Source organism: Andrena cerasifolii, chromosome 9, assembly GCF_050908995.1.
Source record: "Andrena cerasifolii isolate SP2316 chromosome 9, iyAndCera1_principal, whole genome shotgun sequence".
Lineage (NCBI taxonomy): Eukaryota > Metazoa > Arthropoda > Insecta > Hymenoptera > Andrenidae > Andrena > Andrena cerasifolii.
This window is the reverse complement of record NC_135126.1, coordinates 9,141,014-9,163,789: the sequence shown is the minus strand read 5'-3', so window position 1 is coordinate 9,163,789 and position 22,776 is coordinate 9,141,014. Positions and strand designations below refer to the sequence as shown.

General features: G+C 48.1%; 1 protein-coding gene across 5 annotated transcripts in view; it reads left to right on the top strand.

Annotated features, from left to right (window-relative positions):
- The window catches only part of LOC143373402 (uncharacterized), a 155,891-nt gene extending 139,565 nt beyond the window's left edge, over positions 1 to 16,326 (top strand). For all 5 annotated transcript variants that reach the window (XM_076820633.1, XM_076820632.1, XM_076820635.1 and 2 more), the window contains one exon: positions 6,325 to 16,326. In XM_076820633.1, coding sequence (XP_076676748.1) covers positions 6,325 to 6,504 — 180 coding nt within the window. In that variant the 3' untranslated portion in view covers positions 6,505 to 16,326. The remainder of the gene's footprint in view (positions 1 to 6,324) is intronic.
- Positions 16,327 to 22,776: the final 6,450 nt, after the last annotated feature.

Here is a 22,776-nt window from a genome sequence, read left to right as displayed (position 1 = left end):
ACGTATCTCTTCGGAGAAACAGAGAGAAATTGGTGGCGGCAGCGGGTCAGGCGGGACCATAAACGCGAATTTAGTTATATCGGTGGCACCGTCGATGTCCCACGGGTGCAATAAATATCTGCTCGCCACCGTTAAGACGTCTAGTATTGCTCCCAGCCTGTATGACCCTGTGCGCGCGGCTGCCACTTCATCACAGGTCCGCCTAGCCTCTTTCGATAAGCGACCACCGATCGCCCGGGCAAATATGTATCGGTGCTCCACTGATATAACGACGCGTTCTTTTTCGCTGTTCCTCGTGGCGAGGAAGACGCAGCAATGAAGGCGAGGTAAAACGAGTCACGTGGATCTGAAATTTATTTTTATAGCTTAGATATTAGTTTCGCTGATGGTAGAAACTATCGGGACGCAGTGTCCGTAGAACCGTAATGGACGGTTAACTGGTGTAAAAACAGAGCCAATCCGCGACGCAGTCACTTATAGCCGTAGATGGCAGGGAAGAGAATAGGGGATAGTTTCTCCGAAGACAATTATTACGGTCGGTCGTCCTTTTCACAGTGCGTGGAGGACAAAAGCGGTGTCCTTTCACGGTTTTACGAGGTTCCTCGTGATTTGCCGCGGCCGATTGAAAGAAAGAAGCCGAACGGGGCGGGCGACGTAAGGATGAGTAAAGGGAGGAGAGGAGCCGCGAGGAACGAGGGGGAAAGGATGGACAAGGGTGGAAAGGGCGTTCCTTCCCTTTTATCTGGTCTCGACTTTATTCGCTTTAAAGGTCCGCGCCAGCGTGATACCCAATCCTGGAACGTCTAATTATTGCTGGTTAAGTGCTGGTAATTGAAGGGGGGGCGAACAGACCCGTGAAATTGAAGAAATCTCTCTCTCTCTCTCTCTCTGTCCCTCCCGCGTTGCTCGGCCGCCGCTTTGCTCGTCAGAGATCGAATGCCGATCGGCTCCTCGGTTCGGTAACTCGAGGAGCGGCTTGTTGATAATACGAATTGCGGCGAATTCTCCACGGTATTGTCTCTCCACGGGTCTCTGTTCCTCCTCTGTTTGCTTTCCTCCCTCCGGGGGAATCGAAGTGTCAGATTAATCCGGAGATGGGCCAGAGAGATGTCCTTGTACCGTCGAGTTCCGGTCGTAGACGTGTTTCGCCGGGATTTTTGTCTCTTCTTCCTTCTTCCATTCCTCCTCAACTTTTATACGCTCGGGGGGGAGCTTGATACGCGTCTTTGGAGATGAGGCACGAGACAGAAGGATCGTAAACGTTGAAGTTGGTTTTAGTGTTACTGCGTGGGGAGCAGAAATAGAAGGTAGTATCGCTAGTCCTTTATTGCCGAGTTTATGTCAGTTTATTCGGTGAAGGTTTACTTTGAGGCTAACTTCTCCGATGATACATTCGTTTCGAGCGTTCTTACTGGCGCGCTGGAGAAGCCCTAACTCTGAGATTATAGGTGACGTTTCTGAGAAGCTACCGAGGATCAGTTGAAGTCTCATTATTGTTTGACAACTCCGAAGCTTTAGCTCCGTTTCGCTGCTCACCGTACCGCGACAATATTGAGAGTCCCTCGTACTCTGTCACGAGCTTCGTCGGATCAAACGGAGGCTGGGCTGATCAGAGAACATGTCGTCATGCGTGAGTTACGAGCGCCTATTCCCCGTCTTTCCCTATTCGTCATGGGAAGCCACCGCTTTACATATGCATGGAGAGTAAGCGAGCATGTAACGGCTAAGTGGTCACATCCCCTTATGTGAAAGTTAAGTGGGCATGGCAGCACGAGCCGTGGCCACGGGCCGAGAAAATTATCTTCAATTATCTGGTGCAATCGTAGCCCCCTTTCTCTTACCTTCTTCCTCCTCGCTCGCGATCTTCTTTAACGTCGTCGCGCTTTCCGCAATCTCCGCAGAGATTGAGTCTCATAAAAGTTCCATTCCTCCGCACCCCGAAGCCCATAGAAAATCGATCCCCCTGGAAAATTTGATACCCCTAAGCCTTCGTGACCTACATACACCGAATTCTTCCAATAATTTCCCTACCTATACTCTCGAAGAATCTCTCGCATCCCATTCAACGCCGCTTGGAGAGCCTCTCGAACATCAAACATCCAAAGCCCCCGCGCTGCTCTTTCCCAGAAGCCCTTGCGAAACCCATTTGCAGCAGGATCCGACGGAAAATTGCTGGCTCCGTAGGCAAGACGAAGCGTTTGCCCGCGCCTCGCACGGCAGATTTCCGCGAACGGGTAGCAATTCCCCGGTCGCCGCGGCTAATGAAACGTTCCGCCGGTATTTATCAGTTATTCAAACGATCGGACCGACGCGCAAATTGATACATTAAACCCCCTGTTGGCCGGCAGCGTAACGGATCCTCCTGGCCGCGCAGCTGCAAGAAGCTCGTCTTCGCCGAGAACCAGTCGCAAGAACGTCGATCGTTTCTTCGGGAGCACACGCGATCGGATCTCTGCTCCCCGTGCAGAGGAGAGTTTACGTCTTATTTTCACCTTCCGCCGGGTTGCCGCTGCCCTACCAGTCATAGAGCCCCACCGATTTTATCGCCCGCAGTCGTTGCACGGTGCGTTGCCCGCTAGCTAACCCTAGCCTGGATCCGTGTCCCGACCGCAAACCTCTGTTTTCCATTGGCTTTTTCTTACGCGGCTCGACGGAACGTCTCGGCCACAGATCGGCCGTTTCCACGGCGAGCAGCGCAATTACATTGCACAACAATCCCCCTGCTGGCTTCCAGTAGTCGCGAGCTGCTGCTCGCTTCGCCTCCGCGGAGATACCGAGCGGCATTTATTTATCCTTCGCCGGTAGAGTGTACACACCTGGACCGAGTGCAACGATCGCCGAGAGGAGCGTATCGCCGCTAGTTTTTCCAATCTTCTTCCCTCGAAACGGCCAAAATTTTTATTAGGGTGTATGGATGGTATTTTATGCCATCATCGGTACATAAAATTTTAATTCACGGAAAAGACGTTATAAACTCGACTATTCTGCCGATTGGTCAGATGTCGGAAGAAGCCCAGGAATCTAGGAACAAAGATTTTAAAAGATTCCGACAATTTAACACCAGGAAAAGTTCGAGGTTTTCGACAAATGAGGATATAATGCATAATTTATTAATAACATCGGATCATTTAATTTCGTTTTTGAGGTGCCAATGCCCAACTCCGTCTGTTGAACTTGAAAAAGACGCAAAATATCTTTTGTCTGATTATAAAGTAGATGTAGAATATATAGAAGAAGACAAACTTGTTTAAATTTGAATTGTTTAATTTATATTTCTTTTATTTTATCTCGTTTTAATGTTATATGAAAAAACTGGTTAACAAACTCGTTGATTCGGAACCAAGAGTTCAGAATTTGTTTCTTTTTAATCCCTAAAGAAAATTTTGGAAAACTAGTGTGCGACATTTTAGCAAATTTAATCCCAGACAAAACGAGCAAAAAAAGATAAAAATCGGTTGAGAATTCACCGAGATACGGAATTTTGTGCGCAAAAAGTCACTTTGGAACCACTGTGGGGCGCCCTAGTTCGCCCGGGGATGATAGCCATTTTCGAGCATCCGAGAGGTGGAACGCCGGGCGTAAATCCTGATTCAGTAGTCTAATTAGCTGACCCCCTTCGCCCCGTCAGAATGCTGAGCGTTGTCTCGCGGCCGAGCTCGGAAGGAAACTCGTTGAAGAAACGGCGATGCTCGTAAAGAAGCGGGAAGTTTAATTAAATTTGCAGCGTACTTTCTGAATCCCCCGATGCGCTTTCGCGTCCGCCTATTAAATCCACGCGAGCCGCTCCGCGCGTTCCACGGCTGAATTATTAATCGTCGCCCCGGATACTTGAATTAAAGTTGCCCGTCGCGTCGCTAATCCTCGCATTAATCATCGGCGTAACGCGTTACCGAACGGGCAGAAAATGCGCGTGAAGGTGGCTGCCGGCTACCGGGCAACCTTCACCTATCGGCTTCTTGGGCAACCAGTCGGCTCGAACAATTAAAATTTACCGTCCCAGATAAACTCGAACGCGCGACGTAATCCCGGCGAGACCGGGTCGCGCATAAATCTCGCGTTTACCGCTGACGAGGCGCAAGGCAAGACTCGCGCGCGGGTTGCCTAAGCGGGGCGTTTTCTTCCGGGCCTCGAGCAATAAAACTCGACGCAGGCTTTTCATGCGCACGGCTTAGCGTCCAGAGAGAAAGTGCACGCGCGTGTTTCGAGCCTCGCAGGTGGTGGGATAACGCGTGAAACGTTCGCGCCCTCGCCTCCTCGAGAAGACTCGACGAAGGAAAGCGGCGATAGGATAGCGTGAACAAGGGAGGGCGATCTATAGATGAGCGAGGAAACAAGGAGGAACCGCGAGATCAGGCGAGAAGAAAGGGACGCTATTAATTGACGAGGAGGACTCCCACGAGGAGAATCCATCGACCATAATTCTTTCTTAATGTGACGGTTTCCTCTGCTTTCTCTAACTTGCACCCCCGCGTAATCTCTTCTCGCGCGCCACGCCGGAGTGTTTTTCTCTTCTGTGTCCACACACGGACGCAGGGGAGCCAGTCTACTAGAGGGTGACGGCGTAGAGGGTGTGGGGTGGATCGAACCCGACGATGACCAGATATTATGGCCACCCCATAAAAGCCGCCGCTCGGAGATTGAGCTTTCCCCGTTTCTCTCGGCGTTTATTATTGCACGACCGGCCACCACGAGTGGATTAAGACCGAAACGAGGATCGGAAGTCGCCGCGTAGCCAAGGGGCGTGATCGGGGAAACAAAGAGGAGGCCATCCTGCGAGGAATACACGCGGCTAGATGCGAGAGAAAAGCGAAACACGATTGCTCGCGGGAAATATTACCGAGGGCTTATCGCCTCAGGGGGAACGCTCGATACGGATTTCTGATTCCTCGGGATGATTAATATTTTAACGAGGCCGGCTCGATTCGGCCCGACGGAACTCTAATTCCTCGGGTCGGCGGCAAAGGGACGGTTCGAATTGTCCGCGGTATCGATAACCTTCGCCCGAGATTCCATTCTATCCTTAATGACTAATTGAATAATGAGACGCTCGATGGAGTTATAATGGAGATCTTTAGGGGTGGCTGAGGGTGGCGGTCGATTCTTAAGCTCGGAGAGTTCACGGTCCGCGAGAGCTCCCTGGGATTCTTCAAAGTGGAAATTAATTGACAATTAACCGGCATTAATGCGGCCCCGGTCCCCAGTTGTGTTTCGCGCTAGCGGGACGAGTCTCGAGGGAATCACGGTGGATTTTAATCGCACCACCGTCCCCATCCAGCGTATCGTCTTCTCGTGTAAATTCGAAGGGATAAGGGAACTCGATAAAAAGACCGTGATGCTTTCTCTACGCCGGAGGCTTAGCCGCAAGGAGTGTCGAATCGACGGTAATTCCGTCCAATTAGGACACTCCCAATTAGGAGCCTTAGTTCCCTTCTTTCGCCCGCTCCCTATTTCGCATCGGGACGCTCCCTGGCTCTCGCCCTTGAAGAAACGCGACAGCTCGCCTTCCACGGAATCTTCGAGAATGAAACTTTCTGCGTCGACTTCCGTCGCAGATTTATGTGACGTTTAAAAAGAAATGTTCGATCGGAACATCTACAGCTACGTAATCCCTAGAGAGCTTTTATACCATCTTGCTATCCTCTATTCAACTTCGGTGACGAATGAAAGTGTGAAAGAAGAGTCTGCCGCAAGATGAATGAACTCGGCTTGCGTCAGGTGCGATTGACGAGTGTTTGAAGAAAGAAGCGCAGCGATTGCTTGAGTTACGAATCGGTTACGAGCGAAGAGTGTGGTATGAAGATGCATGGATATGGCAGACTGTAAGAGAATTCCCTAAGAACCCTCTTTCAAGGAGAGTATTTTAGGTGTCCGCCTCCGATCATTTTGATTTTCGGATATGTTATAGAGGACCGAAAAATAAGAAATACGTGTTTTTTTATTTTTCCCCGTTTTCATATTTGGGGGGTGAAAACTGCGTTCAAAGGTAGGGTTGAAAAATCATTTTTATGGAATATCTCGAGAACTATTAGAGATAAGGGAATAGTGTCAACGGACGAATTTTGTGTCTTTGAATGCGAAATACGACTGACTCACCAGATTTTCAAAAATCCACAAAAATGATTTTGCAACCCTAACTTTGAACGCAGTTTTCACCCCCCAAAATATGAAAACTGGGGAAAATAAAGAAACACGTATTTCTTATTTTCCGGTCCTCTATAACATATCCAAAAATCAAAATGATCGGAGGCGGACACCTAAAATCCTCTCCTTGTTAGAACTATTGATCGATATTCACGTGTCGCTTGTCCACGTTGCGTGTTTCAGGCCGCCGAGATAGAGAAGTCCAGACTGCCAGCGTTGAGCCCCGGCTTCGCCAACACCAACAACACGAGCGGCTCCACGGACAGCATCCTCTCGTTGCTGATCCCGGCTCCGTTGCGCGAGACTCTGTGGACAACGGTCGCTCTGTACCTCGGCTGGAGGCTCGTCTCTCGCCTTCGATAGATGCAGTGGCCTCACCTTGTCGTCGCCGTCCGCGGCGACGAAGGCGACGCCATAACTCGAGAAACGATCTACGACGCTTGGAACGGCATCAGAGATAGCAAGGGCGTAGCGTCGCCTGTTGAACCGGCGCTAACTGGCCCCCCCAGCGCGTCGGGGTATCCTCTTGAGGTTCGTGGTGGCGTTTCTGGGAGCAGCACTTCAGCCATCCACGCCACGGCCAGGGAAGCCTCGCGCGGGGAGAGCGTTCGCGCGCCATCCTCTGGAGCTGTCTCGAAGGTCAGCCGATCGAAAGAGAGCCGTGACAAAGGGCCCCGGCCGGGCGTTCCGCGCGGGACGTCCTGCCGCGACATCCAACAACACCATCCATATTACGATGTATTTCCTATGTGTGGATGCGTTTCGCGCCACACGATCGAGACTGCACCTCGGGTGATTCGTCCCTGGCCGATCTTCGCCCGCTATCCTTTGATCGCGATGGAGATGAAGGAGGAGGACGAAGGATTCGAGGAGGGTGACGTGCACGAACACCGGGGCACAGATATGATCGTGAACGACGACGAGGGCGACGGGGATGGGAGCTTGTCGGTTCCTTGCTCGTCGGCGAGTCAGAGTTACCTGAAGCCAATTACCATTCGATGCGTGTTGCGTGAGTAGCTCGGACGATTCGGGGGAAAGGACGATTGCAGCGATTCTTCGGCGACCAGGTGGCTCTGGCTCGGCGACGATCCGGGGTGTCGCGCGATCCTCGTCGTTAGCGTCGCCCATCTACGCCGATCTCGCTCATCTAGATTCCGTGCTCGAGATCGGCACGATCGAGTACCGCTGAAAGATCGCGCGGGCACAGTGGCTGCCGAATGGAATCCAGGTGCACTCTCGCTCGTTGTGGCGGGAACTTGTCGTCGAGCAGGCTGTTGCTCGACCGTGCCGATCGTTCGCCTTCCTGGCTCGCTTCTGCGGCGAAGGTAAGACGACGCAACGATGATTCTTAGCCGAGGCTCGCGCCCACGGCGGCGATCGATTCGCGACGCGGGTCTAGGTGAGGGTGATGGGGAGCTAAGGACGAGATCCAAAGAGGACTTAACCCAATAATCAAATGATGATCTCATTATGGATATAAAGTAAAGAGAATTAAATAAAAGTAGCGTGATTGCGGGAACGGGACAGGCAGGGTGCGCGGTTACGATTTCGTCCCCGAATCACTCTCTCCCTTCTCTGTTTCTCTGTCTTCTCTGTCTGTTAGCTTTTGTCACTTTGCCTCTCGTTTGCTCGTCTGGAAACACCTGTCTGCCCCGTTCCCGTTGGTAGGAAGTATTTTGACGTGGCTTGTAGATAACGCCGTTACCTAGCCGATTACCAGGCAAGGCAGAACTCTATCTGAGATATAAATGACGTCGTGCCATGTGGCCCGGCGAGCGATCGCAGGTCGTTTTACCAAGTCTAAGAGGGAGAACAGAAATTAGAGAAATTATTGGGCCGCGTCGCAGGTCGTCGAAATTCTTTCGCCTCTGGAACTCTTTTTCAAGCAGAGATGAAGCGTCAGCTTGGAGACGCGTGTATGTCCGGCGGTGGAGGCATCGCCCTCGACGCTTGGATAAGATAGGCTAGATACCGAGCTGGGATCGTGATCGCTGGGTGTCCACATGGCCACGGTCGAATCATCTGTACATAGAAAAAGTGTGTGTCTCGAGGGGAGACCCTCAGTGTATTCCAAAAAGAGAAAGAAAAAAAATATGGGGGAAACGGAGATGTGCGCGCGCGTGCGATTGAGCAGGTAGGGGAACGGGCGAGGACACCGTAAACGCGTGACAGGGGAGCAACGTATGTATTTGTGTATAGAGGATTTAACTAAAATAATTAAAATTCAGTAAATAAGTCGACGTTTAAATAATTAAAGTAGATAATGGATAGGTCGAGGATCGCAGCATCTTAATTGGCTAGCTGCGACTCCCGTGGACAGTTTTCGAATGATCTCCGGTAGCTTAGCTCTTAGTGGCGCCCTCGTCCACGAAGGACGCCTTTCACGGCACCCTGGAAGAGGGATTTTGCACCCCTTTTCTCCCGCGTGTCATTCTCTATCTCTGTCCTTTCACTCCTTCATTCTTCCACCCCTTCTTCGTCTCCCGGTCCGCGGCCGCTGGCGCCGCGACTTTCGCTTCTTTCATCGGTCTTTCCCCTTTCAATCGACGCTCTCGCGCCGTCGTTCCTTCGTCCTCTTTGTTCGACTTTCCCCCTTCGAAATCCGCCCCGTCTTCCTTCCACATTTTTGTTTCTTTACTTCTCCGCTGCTTATACTGTTTCTTTCCTCTCTCCACTGTTTCGTTACACGTCGATCCTTGCGATGCTGTAATTAAAACGTTTGATCTCGTTTAGTAGCGTGTATTTAGGGCTCGTTGTTTGCGCTCGCTATCCAGAATGAAAATCTCGCGTGCCGGGAACGTTCTTAGAGTTCGAAGGAGGATCTTAATAATAAAGGATAGTTAGTGTCCCTGCTCGGGGTCCCTGGACCGCCCGGGGGCCCGACGGGATGAAACCAAAATCATCATAAGGCTGTCGATACGATAGTAAATATTCCCGTGGACCGTTCTATCTGTCTCTCTATCTGTCTCTGTCTCCCGAGTAAAGACTTCTCTCTTTTTTTATATATATATATATATCTATATATATATTTATGTTTGTATACATATATATATATATAAATATATAGATTTTTTATTACCGATTATCGCTATCATTATTCACATTACGATTATTATTTTTTATTTTGTTTGTTCGCCTTTATCTTCTTCCACCCCTTAGATAAGGTTTTTCGTGACGTACTATGTCGAAGTATTCCAGTGTGTAGAAACTATAGTATTTATTTAATAGGTAAACGCATATTTGTCTGTCGTTTAAAAGAGGGGCCCACGCGTTCGAGATTCGCGAGGCTCCCTCGCCGCGAGATATAATACTGCCATTCGTCTTATCGTTAGTAAGGTGTGTTAAGTGAAGCCGCGTCAGCCCTACCCGAGTGCTTCTCCGAGGAGGCATGCATCACCGTTACGGAAAGTCAATAGGCGTCCAGTCGTTAGGTGGGATCCCTTTAGGAAAATCATAGACCCCGCGAAAGGAATACAAGCGAATAGAATTAACTCCGATGTTTTAGGTAAATGATGCAAGGGGAAAGAAAAAAACAAAAATGGTGAAAACGAAAAAGGGGAAAAGTTTACGACCTACCTATGTATCATCGTCGCGCGGTTCGAAATCGTTCGATGGACGAATTACTAGACTCTCGATGTTCTTGTAACGGTAACGCCAATATAGCGTACACGTTCCAGGACAGTTTTTACTTTCGCAGACAGAAATAGACATATTTCTGGGGAGGACAAGTTCTGCGGTGAGCTAATTATATTCATCCCCCTTGTTTCCAATCGGCTGTGTGAATTCTTGATTTCGTTGGATTAGCTTTCTAGGCGTTCGTTCTTGTTCTCTTATTTCCATCGGCTTCGTTACATTTTATCCAGTGATCAGGGTCGTGTTTTAATCGCGTTCCGTTGAGATTCCAAAGGTTCGTATACTGTAGGCTTCGGTTTCCCATGAGTTCCGCCTCCTCGTTCGACACGCAAATCGCGTTAGGGGCTCAGCAGCAACTTGTCTCCGGCATTCGTCGTTTTAGAGTTTCTAAGTTTCAACCGAGTTTTCTATTCTCCTCTCTATTTACCCGAGGAGGGGGGTAAACGCGAGAGCGAGCAGCATCGTCGTACAATTGTGATGTAATAAGATAGTAACTGCCATTGGCGTCGTGTGAAGCCGACCATGGTTCGCGTATGCGAAACTAAATAATGTATATTATAAATAGCATTCCGACCAAAGGAAAATGAGAGAAAGAGAGAGAGAGAGCGAGAGAGAGAGAGAGAGAGAAAGAAAGAGAGAAAGAGAGGGAGAAATAGAGAGAGAAAAAGAAAGAGAGCAAATGTGTATGGACAATTTCGTCTAGAGAGAAAGAGGAAAAAAGGAAACGTATGTAATCCCTGTTTCCCTGCAGCGCGGTGAAACCAGCGCCCAGAGGGAGGTGGCCTCCAAGGCCGGCAGCGGCTAGAGATCTTCTTTCATTTTCCAGTTTTTCACTCCGAATGAAAGGAATTTAAGTTACGATTAAATCAAGATAGGAGATAATAGAGCACCGAAACAAAGCATGAAACAAATTTCGCAACCCTCCCCCAGTGTGCGAGCTGAACAGACGCAACAGAGCTGTAAAGACGTGAATTAGGACGAAGTGGAAGGTACGCGTGGAACAATAGAGGTTTGACCGCACTGGGATTAGGGGTTTAAAAATGAAAAGGAAACGTGACCACAGAAAAACGCATGTACATAGCCGCTTCTTCGTGTGGGCCCGTAAATACCATTAACGATTCTCTGTGTTCCCCTACTATCCACCCCCTCCCCCCCCCCCGCCCCCACCCCGAACCCACCTCCTCTTGTTTTCGCGTTATTTTTATTTCTCTTTTAATCTCCGATGCACGACATCGTCCCCCTCCGTTCGTTTCGATATCGGTTTCGATCTTCTGTTTCTCCTTTTACCACGCTTTAGAAACGGTAAAGGAAATGAGCCTGTAGGAGCATCTTTACGTAGTGGGTAGTAGTCAGCCATATTTGAAAACGTATTAATTATATGAATAAACATGGATAAAAGTATATATATATATAATGGAAAACATATTATATAAATATATATATTTTAAATGGTATATTTGGATATATATATATATTATATCGTAATGCTATTTCGAGGCGTACCGTGCGATATAAAATTATAAATGGTAGTCGTATTGTCTCGAGAGGAGGAGCCTGGAGAAAAAAAGTGAATTATTATTATTAATTATTATCGATATATGGCGGAGACGTTTCGCCCCTTGGAGACGAATGACATTTCCTTTGAGATTTATTATGAGAGTTAGCGGAGATAAACGTCAGCCGAGGCTGGGTAACGTAAAAGCTGTAACTGTGACTATGCGGATCGTGGGGGGCAGGCTGCGCTTTGCATTTTCTCTTCTCGAACATCCTCCATCTTGCTCGAACAGTAGCAACAACAGAAAAGAAAAAAAAATGAAAACGGTTCATTTGCAACCGAGCAGATCGAGCCACTTTTCCGCCGTTAAGTCGCCGAGAGACGCCAAAATCCAAAGAGCAAGCCGGAAAAATCAATCATCTCCAATGATCGAAAGGAAAAGAAAGGCTGGCAAGCAGGCTTTATAAAGCATCCTGATTGAACAAAAGCAGCCCGCCCATCCGAGGTCCCCGCGCGTCAAAGCGTCACTGTGATCTCGTAATTATTAATGAAATAATCAGATTATCTTAACGAATAATCGTATATGAATATTATTAACGTACCCTCTCCTAGAGCCCCGTTCACTCTCCTCGAAAGTGAGAGAGGAGTCTCAACTCCCCGGGCAGAGGCCACAGCTCGTTCGATTCTTGCCATCGAAAGGAATCGGGCGCCCTCGGGCCTCTCTCCGCTGTCCTTTTTCGTAGTCCCGTTTCGTTTCAACCCCCTTCCCACCCTCTCCCGAGGTGTTTCGTGTTCCTCCCCTTAAAACGAACCGTGTACGTGTTAGCTCGTAATCGTACGTTAAGTACATTGTAACGAATCTTTCAAATGATCTCCTCGGTGGTGCGATTCTCTACGAGCGAGTTCGTCGACCAATGGCCTCTGTTTCCTCGCCTTCCTTTCACTTCGCGGCCCTTCTTTCCACCCCCTTTCTCTCCCCCCTTCTTCCTCGTCTCTCGGCCTGTTTCGTTGGTTGTACTGTCGGGAGACAGGCGACATTGGCGCTCGTTCTGGACGGCGCACCACCGATTTCTTTATTTAAAAAAAAAAAAAGAGAGAGAGAGAAATGATGTGTTAGGAATGGGAAAGGAAGCGTAATCACTGTTTCGACGGTGGACAGAGCGACATGCTTGCTAAACGATCTACACTATATAGCTAGGTTCACGACAACGAAGGCTGATCGTCGACTTGCATTCTGCACTCGGTCGATCGCCTGCGCGAGCCTGTCTTTATCGATGACTCGTCATTAATTTCGTGTCTAATCGCGCCTCGTGATCCATTCTCGAGAGATTCTCAATACCACCCCCGTTTGCGCTGCAAAGAGGTGATCGACTAGTCTTTATCGGACCAACCATTGAGATTCTTGTATTTTTTTTGTTTTTTTTTGTTTTCTCCCTTCTTTTCTCGTGTCCTCTGTGATCGAGATCCCGTGTCCCGCATCTTTCGTAACGATACTCGTGCGCCACGTAGCGTATCTTTTTTTTTTTCTTCCTCTTCTGTCGTTCCCTTGAACGTCAGATTCGTTTGACGCTCGTCGAAGGCACCGTCGTCCTTTTCGTTTCAACCCCTTCAGTTGGGGGGACACGGTCGAAAATCACCAAGGGAATTTCTTCCTCGTTTTTTGCCCCCGCTCTATTTTCAGAAGGAACATCGTTTGAATTTTTTCCACAGACGCGTTCGAACCAGCGAGGCAACGCCTGGCTTCACTTTTTGTTCCACCCCCCCCCCCCCGACCATCGTAAGATTTTTCTATCAGTAATTAAATTAACGTAGTAGACCGTAGACGATAAACTTGATCTTTCCGCCAGTATTTAAACCGGGGCTCGGTCTCTCGAATTACTTTCCCCTGGACTCGGGTCGCGGTCGGGCGAGCCCCGGTTCAAATGGATGTATAAACGAAATAAGGAAAAGTAAAATGAGTGTATCTGAATGTATTTAACGAAGAGGTAAAGAGAAATTTGTATAAGAATTACATGTATCACACATAGAAAACACGTACACACGCATACAAGACAGAAACATGAATGTTAACTGATAATCGACGTATAAATTACGCGTAAGAATTTAACGAAAGAGAAAGAGGAAAAATGAACGGAGAGGTTTCGTTTGCTCAGACTGCCTATGTTTGCCATACCGAGGAAGAGAGAGAGGGAGAGAGAAGGAAAGCTTAATATCGAATGTGTACTGGTCGCCTAGAGTCTAGAGTAACTGTTAAGGAACTGCGATTTTTTCCGTCGCTCCAGCCACATTATTCAGGTGCCAACCGGTTAATTGAAACACGAGAATTCCGTTCGCGACGAGCGTATGGAGCACTAATCGCGAGCCGATTCTCGCCGACCAACGTTCCATTTCGATTCCGCTTCTCGTGGCAGCCCTCAAAGTGACTCGCACCCTTCTCCCAGCTCCGCGCGATATTTATTTCCGATCCTCTTGTAAAAGACTAGCATATATCCCACGTTTCGTTTACCATCGTGCGCATTATGCTCGATACGAACAAGACGAGAAACGGAGAACGGAGAGGCGGTCGACTGACGTCCAACGAATCGCTTGCTCATCTTATCGCCAAGTACATTTAAGTACAGTTTGCTTCCTTGATACGGCGAAGGGGCCCGAGTCACGTTTGAAAGGCCCTGCATCCACTTATAATATTCGACTGTGTGTAATCCATGTTCGGTGTTATCCACTTTAAAACTAAGACGCAATGATGTTCGTAACCTGTAAACGCCTAATTAAACCGAAAACGATAAAAAAAAAAGCAAGAAAAAAATACGTTACCTGTAGCCAAATGTCCCGTGGACCATATAAGACCGCCGCGATCTGTTCGTAACTATTAATTGCGTGAGAGAAAGGGATTCGGACGATACGCGTCGTGGGATGGTGTAATGATATGCGTGAGTGTGCGTGAGAGGGTAAGAGGAGAGCGAGAGACGTTTCGCGCGGAGGAGAGAAGGCGAAAGGAGAAAAACGAGAAGACGAGAAACGGAAGTATGGGGAGAAAGAATGGACGAAGAGGCGCTCGGTGTCTCTCAAGCCGTTTGTAAAGCTCGCAGCCACCTTGTGATAGTAGTCTGGACTCTTGAGAAAACTTGTTGTTCACACTTGTTTATTCCTTCTTTTTTTTTTCTGCCCGTTGAACGGAGGAGGAGAATATGACAAAAGGGGGAGCTTTTCTCGGCCGACTTTCGCGGTTACAAGCAGGACAGAGAAATGTTTGCAGGGGGGTGGGGGGGTGGGGGGAGGGAGATACGGAAGGAGCGAACAGCGAACGAAAGACGCACAGAGAAAAATATATATATATTAATATTGTATGATGCTTTAGCGGAAACGTTCGTTAGGCGTGGCGCGGAACGGGGAAAGAGATATACAGAACTAAATATATATATTTTGAAACGAAATTTCGTCCAGCTGACCAATCCAAAGAAGCGACCAAATAAATAAATGAGGAGGGAAACGATGCGAGCCGTTGCACAACGCTTGAGGTGCTTAAACGAAACAAAAAGGGAAGCAAGATAATTCTACTTGTACTCTGTACGTGTGTGTAACAAGGGACTTCTTTCTCTCTTTCCTTGTTTTAGAGTTTTTGCGTTTTTCTTTTCGCTTGACGACTGTCCCGATGCGAGTGATTGGACGGAACAGTGTACGGCGGTCACGTGATATGTTATTTACAAGCGTATATCGTATTATGTAAAACAACCCCCCTTAGGTCACATGTAAGCGAGAAAAGAGCGGTACCGTTAATTTATTTTGTTTTTTTTTTCTTCTTCTTTACTTATATTCTTCAAGACTCTCTGACTTTCTGTCGTTCGTTCCCTTCCATCTTTCCCTTCGACGTCACAGCTTTCCTTTGCACTTTCTGTCATCTCTCACCCCCTTCCCGATCCCCGTTTCCAGTCGTTCCTCCCCTTCGGTCCCGACTTAGATTTGCAAGCTGGTCTAAGTGGCCTGCTTCGAGGAGGAAGGGAGTAATCGCGAGATTCACTCCCCGAGTCCCCGAATTTTCGGTAAAGAAAAGGGAACAGGAGGGAGCACGCCGTGTCGCCAGAGACATCGCGCCCCCTCCGGTCGACTTTTCTCCCCCTGCCACCTCTGATTTCATTCACCTCATCTTTCTCGACCTTTCATCCCCTCGTTTCCGTCGAAGTTCTTTACTTTTAAACGAACGTACGGCCGCGATTCTACCCGGTGATCGTTGGTCCCTCGGTTCGCGTAACGCAGTGGTTGGACGCCCTTCCCATTTTATTCATCTTGGAAACCTCGGGAGGGGGGATAGAATCGCTGGGCCAGCGATCAGCGGACGGGAACGGTGCCCGATCATACGATGCTGTGTTATTATAAGTCACTACAGACCATACGTTATTGATTACTTTTGATTTTAGTTTATGACAATTTTTTTATGTTATTAATTTTATTGAGTATGATTTTAAGTGCTACGCGAACGTGTATTATTATCTATTATTATGGTCTATTATCTATTATATGATTGAATTATTATCTGAATATTATTATTATTATTATTATTATTATTATTAATATTATTATTCTGTAATCTTAACATTTTGTAATTATCATCACTCCCCATGGTCGATTACTTTTACGAATTGTTCTCGCGTCCGCTGCCCGACCGTCGGTCGACGTGGCGCCTTGAAGTCGTCGCGGCGCCCCCTCATCCCCCTCTTATACATCTCTTCTCTTCGTCTCGTCGCGCTCTACGCCCCCTTTCGTTTATTCTCACTCCCTACATGTCGTTTTTACTCTCGCTCTCTTACACTTCCATCGGGACTCGCGCACTGACGCTCTTCGCAAGGCGTAGCGTCGACCATTGGGAGTTCGCAAAGGGACGGGGGCATCTCTTCGCTACCCGCATGTCTTTCATTGTACAGATTTTTTCACTTTTATATAGTTATCGATATATCGTAACGTTATGCAACGTCGATTGCGGCGGTGTCATTATGTGTCGCCGTACCATTATTGTACTTGATTTTTTTTTTATTGAATAAATGTGAAACACGCCGAAAGTATAGAGAAACGTATTCGAGTGATTCTTCGAGAGCAGCTCGACCTTCTCCACCCCCCGTTCCCTATCACCGCGGGTGGTCCTTCGATTCCCTTGCAACCTGCCCGTAGCTTTGTAATTAGCGCGACTTAATTGGAGAAAGATCGAAGTTGCGTAATGGTTTCGTTACGCGCTAAGGGATCGCCGGAAGATCCTGTGTTACGTCGAACGCAGTGATTCGACGATTGGCTGTGCTATGAAATATAGAGGTACAATATTAACTGGAATCGCTAGAGACTCCGTAGAATTCTACAGAGATTTTAATGAAACACTGTTGTGCCACCGCGCGATACGATAAGCGCGCTATCTCCGTCGAAGAATCGAGGGGGTATTTATCTGGAGAGACGTATTGAATGAAATCTAAAATCAGCGATATTGCAGAGGCTTGTGTAACTTTCGCCCGATGTAGCTCCGCGTGAATCACGTTCACATGGCATAGTCTCGCGATAAGTTAGAATGGACACGCTCGTACTATGTACATTGGACCCGTTATCTCGGGATCTCGAAAATTCCAGCCACTTTTTAATAACAGCACCGTCCATCCAACTGCGACCGACAGTTATCCGCGACTCGAGGCACTGAATTCGATATCTCGGATGCTATCTTGCGGGAGCGGCACTCATCCTTAACATTTCAACGCGACGAAATTCACGGTTATCCAGGAAGAAAGCCGTTCCCGCGGATTTTACCTCCTAGGAAACCAGATATACAGCGGGAGCGCAGTTTACCCGACGTTCGGATTTAAGCGACGCCCGAGAAACCTGATTTCCCGCACGGTATCGGGACATTAAGCAGAATGCAGGACCGTTCCAGAGATTCGATTCACCGGCTCTTATCGCGCGAGCCAGTTTCTGCTCTAGAAATTTCAAAATCTTTATCGCGATCTCCCGCGAATCGTTTCCCGGCTTTCGACAGACCCGCAAACATTGCGCAACATTGCGCAAAGCTATCCCGAACGGATTCTAAGCGACATTCGCTCCGCAAAGATCTCCGGGCGATCGCCTCGCAGGCGTACGGCTTCGCCGTTCGTGTACCTTAAGGGCTGACCCAGTTCTCTTCAGATACGGCGCTCGATTAGGAAGATTGACGATCGTCGATAATTTATTTCGATAATCTTTGACCGTCTCCGGACGCGCGGGGGCCCCGGTTAATCTGTATCGATCAGGCCGGAGTGGTTCCGGTGTTTAGAATCGGCCTAATGGGTTTCCTGAGACGTACCATCTGCGGACCTCATTACTAAGGGATGCGACCGCAAACCAATCAACCCCCGATGCCTGTCCGACAACGACGCCCTACTCCGGGCGTCTCGTGGTGGCAGTAAGACGCTGTCGCGTGCTTGGGTCATAGATTAGGAGCTGGCAATCTGCTCGCAACGAGCGCCTGCTATGTCACAGCTAATAAGAACAAATCGTTCGCGTCGGCCTCGAGCCGCGAGATTTGTGGCTAATCGGGGGAAGAGGGGGGAAGGCAGGTGTAAGGGTTGATTTAAGCGCCAAGTTCCCGCCCCCCCCCCCCCCCTGAAAATGAAACGTCCCGCAAAAGCGGTCGGAAACGGCAGGGTAAATCCGCGAAATTGCGCGCGCTCGTGGCGACCGCGCGTCGTTCGGCGCGAGCCATAAAAGTGGACGGAAGGTATCGATGGGCGCGCAGTGTGGGTGGATGGGCGACGAGAATGACGAGCAGGAACGAGAAGGGTCCGCCGGCGGGTTAAACCAAGTGCACATGTCGCCAAAGCGCGCGTGTCACCGGCCTGGCCGTGGATATATCTGGCCGCGCATCCATATGCAGATCCCCATTGATATGACAACATTTACATACTGCATATTCGCCCTGGGCCATATACTTGCTCGCCAATTCCCCATTGTTGGCTTTCGGCCACCAGTGCGTTTGATTGACATTATTGGTCGCGCCGCTGACACCAGATTACATTTCTATTTGCATACATTCGCGGACCAGTTTGATCCCGTCCGATCGCCCCTCGCTCTCCGTTGCCATCCCCGTTCTCGCGCCGCTTTTTTGCGTCTGCCACCCCCGATGTCCGGTTCGCCAACGGCTCTCGCCGCGCGGAATGCACCGGTTCGCGTCAGGTCACTGGAAGCTAAGCTGCGCCGGCCACGGCGGCTGATTAGACGAGTGTCTGACCACCCCTGTGCGCTGTTGGCGAATCGATACTTCCTGGTCCACCTGACGCTGTCCGTCCTCGACTAACGATCGCTACGGAGTAGGGGAAACTGGGGCAAAACCGGGTACGCGGGTCCGATCGGGTATCACTGTTTTTCTAAGACAAGAGCTGCGATATGCACCCAACGCATGGTGTTGCATTCGGGTGGACCTCGCGACGGCATGAGATCAATCGCAGCGCAAAGACCGCCGTAGTTTTTCATCCAGAGAAGTTTAAAAGTTTCGAGGTGAAAAGTTCCAGTGTTGCGTTGGTGAATTTCTTTTTTTTTATACCACTTGGATTTAAAGAATCTAATACGATAAGTACTGCATTGTATTCCGTAGTCTTTGCACAGTATTTTCACGTTTTATCCGGCTCTTTATCGCATGCTGAAGCGTAAATATTTAATGTTTAGTAAATCACCTCATTTGGGGCAAAATCGGGTACCCACACTTTCTATGTATGGCGTAAATGTCTTATAGAAGGTGATTTCTAATCTTTAAAAAATTCAATAATAATCTTCCTTATGTGTATAGATCGGGGATGGTCTCATGAGATTTGCACAAATATTGAGGAGAGCGACGAGACCTTTATTTGTAATTTTTGTGCACTAGATAAATTAAAATAAATTTATGTACAAATTAGTATTTGTTAAAATATATTTCTTTATGTTTTCAAAAATAATAGTAATAATAGTATTATAATTATATCATATTTTATGCGTTTTTAATAGGTATCCGGTATTACCCACACCTATAAGGTAAAACCGGGTACTTGCATACTTCCGAGAAAACTTATTATTCTGTGAGCCAAATAGTTTTTTCAAATAAGAACTCTCATTTTCTGATTCTGTAACGTTTAATTAAAATTTCTAGCGGTGTCCAAAGTTTATTTTACCGTCTGACTTTATTCTAGCAGGAAAAATACATTAGGCACCCGGTTATGCCCCATTTTCCTCTAATCGGACTTCCGTCAAAAAGAATCTCAAAATTAACATTCTATCTACCATCATCGCTACCGCTTTCGTCCCCGTCATCGCCGTCAACATCGTCCACGTGGTCGTTATTAATACGTCGCCAGCGTGCGCGCGGCATTTTAAAGCAGCGATATAATAGCCGGCGTAAATGGAGCACGTAATAACGCGTACAGTAATCCGTGCAGGGGTTGAAATTAAATCGGTAGAGGGCATTGAGCCGCACGCGGCCGTTTCTTCTCGTCCCAGGCAACGCGACGGAAATCCGGCCGGTGGAATGAAGCTGCCCGGCTGGCCCGCGGTTTTCTTCAGCCGCGACCAGCGCCCAGGAAGGAAACAATGGGGCGGGCGGGCGGGTGCGAAATTGGGGGCGCGTGTCAGGCGTTAGCGGCCGCCTCGGTTAGCCCTTTATCGGCGACCCTCTGGCCCGTGAATTATGGACGAGCCAGCCGCGGATATTAAACGCGGGGAAGGCGAGATTCGCGGGCGAGCTGCGGCCGGCAGCCACGCGGAAAATCAGCATTGCAGGTTCGGTTCGACGGCGCGGAATTTAAGAATGGGGCCCGACCGGCGTTAATTGTTCCGGGGCCAGGGTTCTGGGTCGTGGCCACGCGGCTCGTTGACTCGCGTGGGAGACTCGTCTTTTTGTTCCTCGACGCGCTTGCTCGCGGTGGCGTTGCTTCCTTTCTCCTAATTATTTAAGGGAACGCGTGAATCGCGCGTCAATGCAGATGACGGGGTCGAATGCACGCCGGAGGGGATGCGAGCACAGTGTTTCGGGTTGCGAGATTTCGAATTGTCGAGATTCCGCTGTTTAAATAAAGGTTTAAGTACTCGAGGATGATGCTATTGTTTGGGGAGGTGTGTTGGATCTCTTTCGCTCGAAGGAAACGTGAGATTCCTTTGGTTTCGAAACTGTGCGCAGCGATATGGACTCGCGCGTTCCAGCGATAGCAGATGGAGGTTTTATCACGCTCTCGTTATTTACATTACGTTTACGTTCGCGCGTGGTTACGTACTTCCTGCAAACGTCAGGTGGAAGGGTTCCGCGTCTCTCAGGGAACGGGAAACTCGGTCACGTCGGCGACGGTCGAGCAAACGATGATTCAAGCTGGCGAACGTGCCGTAACATTAAAATATAGTGAGTAACATCTATCGATAAAAGACACCTTCTGGCGGACCTTTGATCCAGGCTTTGTCGCGCGGAGGCGGTTAATTGCGCGTCCATTATCGTGCCGATCTATTTTCGTCCACCCTCGCGCACTCTGATGAAACTCAGTTACGCGAGGACGAGTGACAAACAAGAGCGGGATCAACGACGGACGACGATTATTAAAAATCGACAGATAAGAATGAGAGAGCACCTATTCGATTCGCGGACGAAAGAACGCGTAAATGGCTTCCGTGAGCGCGATAACGCCGAGATATGAGTCACCCACGATTTTCAAACGCGTCCATGTGTGTAGGTATTCCTCGTATCGCAAACAACGCCGCGGCGAAAAGTGGCGTTGCATAGCTGCGTTTATCGAAAAAGCTTCGGTAAAGTCGACTTTGTTTATGGGGCGGACTTTTCGCGGAAAACCGTCTGAAAGGCCTGCCTGGCTGATGCAAGTTTATGAACGATCTTAAGGGATTGATTTTAGAAAATCCAGTCGTGTTGAATCGTGGGTAATTGAGATCTGAAATAAATGCTACAAAAAATCGAAAATCAACTTTTCCTAGAAACTGTAAAGGAGGTGAAATACACTAGCGGGCAAAAAAGTTGCCACTTCTTCGATTTGTTCTATTTATGTTATTTTTTAGCATACATTTGGGACTGTGGTATGTTTAATATGCATATTGAGAATTTAAAGCTGTATGAAACCCAGTTAAAGTTGAATTTATTTAACTGACAAACGAAAGTGTTATATTACATTGAACGGGGTGACACATTTTTGGGGCCGACAAAGAAGTTTAGTAACTTTTTAGGTTGTCCTAAAAGCAAAAGGTGCCCCCACAAAATAATAGATTTTTTTATACTAATATTCAAAAGTGGTAACTTTTTGTTGGCTTTAAAAGTGTGTGGTCTTGTTTAATATTATGTACGGTTTTTGTTTTTTAGTTAAATAAATTCAACTGTAACTGGGTTTTATGCAGCTTTTAATTCTCTTTCAGAATATGTACATTAGGCACATACTGCAGTTTTGAGTTGATACTGAAAAGTAATAGAAGCAGGGTGGTTCGAAAAAGTGATAACTTTTTTGCCCGCTGCTGTAGGTTGATGATGTATACCGGTCATTGTCTTTATTCAATTATATATATTCCACCAGTGACCGCGAATCCAACATTTTTAACTGCTCTCCCCCAAGGTTTCTGCGACTGCCGAATTTCAAAGTAAATACCGGTATCCCCGTCGAATGTCAATAACAGGGTCGCGCTGTTAGTCTTATGTCGACCGTGCCCGCGAAAGGACCTACATATGTACGTCGAAGTATCGCGTGTTGTTCGAGTAACGTGGCAGTGAAATGAAATTCGTCTCTTGTGCCGTTTCTTTTCGCGTATGATTACGCGGTCCTCTCTGGCTCTTTCTTCTGTGTAAGGAGAACAGCGGGCTCTGGAAATTGAATGCTGAAGCTTGAATTACTGGCACCTCAAACTGAAGCCTTGTGCGTCTGAACTGTGAGTAAATTACGATTAGATTTCTTCTGGTGCAGGGAGCTTGCATGCTTTTACTTGTCCTATAATTTTAGGGTATTCAATTGTGTATTATTGTATTAAAACTGTTGCTCCTTTCGAAAACTTCTACGTTTCTTCGCTCATTAAATCTTGCGATCTGTTTGCCTAGGGTAGTATATTATAAATTAACTCTTTATTGTTAGATTATCGGTACGTACTTCGAGTTTGTTGTTATGCATCGCTGCATTGAGTGGCTGTTTCAAAGTTCCTCAGAGATTATTAAAGTCACTTCGAACGCTTCACTAAAGAATCACATCGATATACCTAAAAACACCCTTCTCGGTCAACATTACATTCCTCTCTATAAAGTGATATAATTCGACTTGCTCGTCTCAACAATGATACCTCCATCTCCAAAATCTATCCCTGGCTTCATCGACGAGATCATCGCATCCCCTTCGCCACCCACACCCCATCTTCCCCCATTTTCAAAATTTCTCGTCACCACCTCCAATTACGAACTTTCCTTCTACTGCTGTTCCACAGTACACCCTACTGCCTACCGCGAAAACCTATCAGAACAAGAGGCTTCGCGAAAAAGCCGCGCTATCGAAACTCGAGGCTCC